The sequence below is a fragment of the Choloepus didactylus genome, chromosome 9, assembly GCF_015220235.1.
Source record: "Choloepus didactylus isolate mChoDid1 chromosome 9, mChoDid1.pri, whole genome shotgun sequence".
NCBI lineage: Eukaryota > Metazoa > Chordata > Mammalia > Pilosa > Megalonychidae > Choloepus > Choloepus didactylus.
In genome coordinates, this window is record NC_051315.1 from 50595441 (window position 1) to 50601482 (window position 6042).

General features: G+C 36.3%; 1 protein-coding gene across 1 annotated transcript; it reads right to left on the reverse strand.

Moving 5' to 3' along the window:
• Positions 1 to 454: 454 nt before the first annotated feature.
• On the reverse strand, positions 455 to 5608 carry GCG (glucagon). The gene is made up of 4 exons (XM_037850344.1): positions 5517 to 5608; positions 3794 to 3955; positions 1906 to 2043; positions 455 to 602 (listed from the first exon to the last, which is right to left on the reverse strand). Exons 1-4 carry the CDS (start codon positions 5606 to 5608, stop codon positions 455 to 457), a joined length of 540 nt encoding a protein of 179 aa, XP_037706272.1.
• Positions 5609 to 6042: the final 434 nt, after the last annotated feature.

The following is a 6042-nucleotide window of genomic DNA, read 5'->3' on the forward strand; positions in this document are numbered from 1 at the left end:
TGGTGTTTAGATTTTTACTACTACGCTTATTACATTAAATATATAATATATAATACCACATATATTGGCATTTTATCTTTGAAGTTTCAACATACATGATATTTTTAATGTGATATTAATATGTGAATGACTGAACACTCCCCATGTTTTATTCATATCTGTGTTCCCAGTGTCTCATCTCTTGCAGACACTTGTAAATGTTTTTGGAATATATAAGTAAATGAATAAAATTGTAATGATCTAAAATGAATATAATAATGTATTCTTAAATGATTCAAGCATGCATAATTATATATATGTGTATGTCTATACATATATATAACATAACTATATACATATACATATATAACACGGGAGAGTAAAGACTCTCCCTGACATAGGGAACGATCTGTAGCAGTATTACAGTATATACTTATGAAAGTTTTGATTGTTTCCAGAATTAACTAAAATGCAGTTACCTGTCAGTAATTTTGGTCTGAAGCAACCAGTTTATAAAATCCCGGGTGGCAAGATTATCAAGAACTGTGTTCATCTCATCAGAGAAAGAACCATCAGCATGTCTGCGGCGGAGTTCCTCAACGATGGTGACTTCCTCTGGGAAACTAAGAAGAGAGTTAAAACTGTTCTTTGGTTAAAGATTTTAAGATAGATTCTTATTGGTTGCCTCAGACTGGTAACATTTGTGATCCTCGTTGAGAAAACAGTAAGAGTTTCTTTTATCAAGGTCCTACTAGGAAGATGTCATAGAAACTGATATCAACTGGCCAGTGTTGAGAGGAAATTTTTCAGGTTTTAGGGAGCAGAGCTGGGATCTGAAACCAAGCCTGTTCAACTGCATGCCCTTTCCAAATTCCAGACTGCTTAAAAATTTTTAGCATCTCGGCAACACACAAGCTATTGCTGAGACTAACTTGCCTATAATTCAATAAAATATATTGTATCTAGTGAAACCAGTGATTCTCAGAACAGTCTTGCAAAGCGCAGTTTTAAGAGATTAAAGTTTAGTCTATACTAGATTTTTCTCTTTCGTAGGTTTATCATAGCAGAATTTTTGGTATCCCTTTAAAGCACTATAAAATATCCTCAAGTGTAAGCAACTCTTTTACCACTGATTTTCTAAGTTTGATTGTTAATGTTTTAAAAATCTGGCCAAACACTAGTCCTTTGTCTTGCGATCTCTCTCAGTTAGTTTGTTTTAAATTTCATTGAAAAACTATAGAGCTGAACATAAATTTTCTGCCTCATATTTCAAACATCAGTCAAAATCGTCAAGAAAAAAATGAGATGGTTCAGAGGTCTGAACCAGGCAATTGCTAAAGGTCTTAGTCTCTTTTTCTTTGGTCTTTGGTTATTTAATGGATCTCTAAAAAATTGGCTATTTGGTTAAATATACAGGTATTTCCACATATCTGTACATTTGAGCATTATTTCATTAAGCTTCTTATGTTTGGTTCCCTTTCAGTCTTCATCAAATTTTTGTCTGAATTATTGGTAATACATAAATACAGGTTTATCACAAATATAAATATGTAATGCCAAACTTTATGTTTTTGGCCTTATTTCTTCTTTTTTCCTTATCCCTAGTTTTTCTAGGACAGTCCTAGTTTAACATTCTTGGCCAAGTGTAGTTATCAAAAGCACCTATTTATTAAAAAGTGTCCTGATTTGGGCAATAAATTAATACATATTTATAACATAACTATAATGGCTAATGAAAACATAATATGGTTGTAATGTTAGTACTTCCGACCAAAGAGAAAACATACTAGACTGTTGTATATTACTTCTTTACTTTGTGAGACTGTAGTAATATTTTCTCTAATCCAGATCCATATATAGATAAGTCTAGCTGTAAGTTTTCACCATCAAGCAACAATAACAAAGTCAATTAATGTACAGACTTACTCTCGTCTTCCTCGGCCTTTCACCAGCCAAGCAATGAATTCTTTGGCAGCTTGGCCCTCCAAATAAGAACTTACGTCGCTTGTAAAGGTCCCTTCAGCGTGTCTCTCAAATTCGTCATGACGTTTGGCAATGTTATTCCTGAAAGAATTGTGAATGTTAAAGATCTGTTTCTCTGGCAATATGGTTCTCACCTATAAGCAGTGGCAGCTTTGGGTTCTGGATTCCATGTAGGAGGGGTTTAGGGAAAATTTGGGAGAAGGGGGTGGCTAAGGGATTAGTCTTGAAGCTACATTAATTGTCTGGATTGAAGATTGATGGGAGAGGGTTAATAATAATCAAGGAGAGGCTCAAATACTCCAGGACACCCATTTTTACCTTCTCTAATTATCTTTGGCATTGGTTATTGAAAGCTGTCTTATTTTTACTTCAATCTCAATAGATAATAGGCTATTCACCATGCTGTATTCGTCTCAGAGAAGTCAGCTGTTTGCTATTAGTAAGTAGTGGGTCAGAGTTAGTTAATTGATTCAAGGGAAACCAAAGAATCATCTAAACTGTTATCAAAAGGCTCATGTGATAATGGATTAAAGGAATTGTATGATCAGTTTGGAAGGAGGAAAGCTGAGAGCATGATCCCAGATCAGCTTCCGGTGTATCCAGAGCACCCTGTGGAAGGGGCCGTCAGTCTCCTTCATTCATATCACCCCTGGGAAGTTTCACCTTAAACACACAGCAGACACCACCTGAGAGCGAAGAATGTCTTACACTAGTATACCATGTTGTGCCATTCCTTTACCGGAGATTGAGGACAGTTTTTCATTTTTGTAAATTTGAGATGCCTCACTTTTCACTGATTGGCTCCACCTTAGTCCTTACTCCTGGTGTCTGCTCTCCCATAAGGGCCTCTTTCCTGCAGTTGTGCCCTCTACCCTAAGAACCGTGGTTAGTGACTCTGCCTCTCCTATTACTCTTGCTGTGATGTCCCCCCAACCCCCACCCCTCTCTGTCTCTCTCTCTGCCTTCTCCATTCTATCCAGACAAACCCATGTCCTTTTTCCTGATTTTTATGTAGCTACTGTGTATGTATAACTCACTTCCCCTCGTGGGCTACTCTCCAAAGAAATTGGGAAATTCCACCATTTCTGTGAAACTCTCATGGATGACTTCCTCCAGTGGCCTAGATGCAGCAAAATCCCAGCACTCGTCAAAGAAAATCAAACATTAAAATGAATGCTTTATGACAGACATGTAGTATTCTAATTTGCCACCTTCTCTTTATGCTGTGCAACTAGGCTGAGACTTAAATGCATATCTTGGATTCTACCAGAAAAGGAACACATGTCCTTCCACACTTTACCATGATTATATTGGCTAGGGGCTAATGTTAGTGTGGTCACAGTCATGAGTTTGGACCCCACAAGGAATTCAATATTCTTGCTCCATCTTTTGGCCAGAAATGAGATTCCAAACTCTGCCTGGTTCACAAAAGTCTGCTTTTAGTTTTAAGGGGAAATGGGTAAGAGAGTACATTATTGCTAAGACACAGTTGGGAAGATAAAGGCATGCCACATTGGAGGGTGGGAATGGTGAGGGATGGGATATCCAAAGGCGTTATACAAAGGATAGCATCACCAACCTCGAAAAACATCAAAATTGAGTTTACGGGCATTATTTGAGAATCATGATAACTTTAAAAAGTCAGGAGTCTGAATCCATTCAGAGAAGCTCCTGATCTCAGGGCAACGTGGCTTGACTTCCCACCCTGTAGGTAAGCCCTATAATAAAAGCTCATGTCTCAAAAAAAAAAAAAAAAAAAAAGGAGAAACTGAAGGTCTATTTGAGTGGTTCATTTGTGTGCAAATTTCAGACCAGGTTCAGAACAACTTGCCGGTTCCTCTTGGTGCTCATCAACCACTGCACGAAATCCTGGGCACGCCTGGAGTCCAGATACTTGCTGTAATCACTGGTGAATGTGCCCTGAGAATGGCGCTTGTCCTCCATCATTTGATCCGGGTCACTGAGAGGGTCCGTCTGGGAAGTTGGGAATGATCTGTGAATAGTAAGTGCGGCAACATAAAGCTCTCAAGGATAGACTCCCTCCAGGATCAGCTTCACTAAAAACACAGGACCACGTGAAGCAGTGAGGCAGGCACCTAGGCTATTTCTCTAAGGTAGTTCAGAGAGCCCTTAGCTTGTGGGAATTCCATAGTTTTCTTATAGTCTTTTACACTCCTATTCTGAATTCTAGTAACAGATTTCTCAACTTTTTTTTCCCTGAAATAGGATTAAATAAGTCTTTTTTTCCCCCAACTAATTAATCTACTCATGATTATGCTAATAATGGCAGAAGAGAGCAGTGACTTGAATATTTTAAAGAGTGAAGAAACCAAAATCATTGTTGGGGGAGCAGATTTATGTTTCCAATTCTGTTTTGCATACATTAATAAGAAACATAGCTCAATTACCTGATTATATGGTAGCTAATGATGGAAGAGACTCTTAAAAGTCTAAGAAAAGCAAGAGAAAGCCCACTTGCTCATTGGAAATTATGTAATGGATAATGCATTTGCCAGTAATCAATGGTTGGTTGGTAAACATTGGGAAAAAATATTCAATGTGATTAATAGAAATAGAAATTCAGACAACAATGAGATGTCATTTTACCCATAAAATTAGCAAAGATTAAATGATGGGGAAGATTCTGTGAGAAGAATATCTCTATTGGACTGGTGAAGGTATGTATGCATGTGACTTTTTTGGAAAGCAAGTTGGCAAGTCATTATAAAAGGTTTATACTCATTCAAACCCTTTGACACAGTAATTCTACTACTAGTACTCTATCCTCAGAAAATAGTCAGAAATGTAAGGAAACATGTATATGCAAAATGTCATTTGCAGCATTATTTGCAGTGGGAAAATTTGGAGACCTCTTAAATGTCCAACAGAGAAGTAGTTAAATAAATTACTGTACATTAATAAGATGGACTAATAAGCCATTAACTATCATACACAATAGATATTTTTAATGATATCAGAAAAAGCTAACAATATGCACTATCAAGAGAAAATGCATGATGCAAAGCTGTACTATAATCAGAAATATTTATATACAATATATATAAAAAATACAGAGAAGTAATACACAAAAATTTTTGTAATGGATAATTTTCTCTCAGTAGTGGAATTTTGAGTACTTAAGCATTTTTGCATATCTTTCATGTTTTCTATCATGAACATGTATGACTTTTACATTTAGCAAGAAACAATGTTATTTATTTTAAAGGAATGAAAAAGAGAAAAGAGTTTATGTGAATAATTAAAATAACCTACTATGCAGTGTGTGAGTAATGAATGGATAGACAGGATCATCTAAAGAATTCAAAGGGCTATAATTTCCCATATAACATATTTTTTCAACATTTCCCATCCCTTTGGGTATGAAACAACACATACTCTGATGTATACCCCATAAAAGCCTGCCTTTATCACAATGACACTTTAAACATATGAAAACTGTGCAGAGTATTTACTCTTATTAAATACTGAGACACTATTCACAGGTTTTATTCTAACCACAGCACTATGTTAGTTGGAGTCTAAAGCTTTAATACCTGGATTTCTCCTCTGTGTCCTGCAGGGAACGTTGCCAGCTGCCTTGTACCAGCATTACAAACAATCCAGCCACAAAGTAAATGCTTTTCATTTTTGCTGCCTGTTAGAAACAAGGGGGTAAGGGTGGGGTTGGGAGAGAAATGGTCAATCGTATTTAAACATGTCAGGCTAAATTGTTTGATTTTGAACTTAGTAAATATTCTAAAGAGAAAGATAGAGCTAGTTTTATCAATTTTATCCTGATTATATTTCCAGTTTAATTTAAAATAGTAGCTTATATTTTCCTCTAGATTTTTTGGACAACAAAAGGATACAAAAGATGTGCTTCACCATTAAGCTTTTTCATTAATGTAGGACACTTCTGTCAATTATTAGAAGGCTCATTTCCAGACTTGAAATTGAAAATGTCCATGACAAACATTTAAAATGTCCATTGTAGATGATATGCTACATATGGTTAGCCTGAATGGCACCTTATCCATAATGCCACCCCCCCACCCCCACTATCAGTCTGGCTTTCAATTA

Excerpts from the sequence above, each read along its gene's own strand:
- GCG (XM_037850344.1), bottom strand. The coding sequence starts at position 5,608 with ATGAAAAGCATTTACTTTGTGGCTGGATTGTTTGTAATGCTGGTACAA. Across the intron at positions 3,956-5,516 it reads GACACAGAGGAGAAATCCAG|ATCATTCCCAACTTCCCAGA; the intron begins GTATTAAAGCTT and ends TACTATTCACAG. Across the intron at positions 2,044-3,793 it reads ATGAGCACCAAGAGGAACCG|GAATAACATTGCCAAACGTC; the intron begins GCAAGTTGTTCT and ends CAATTCTTTCAG.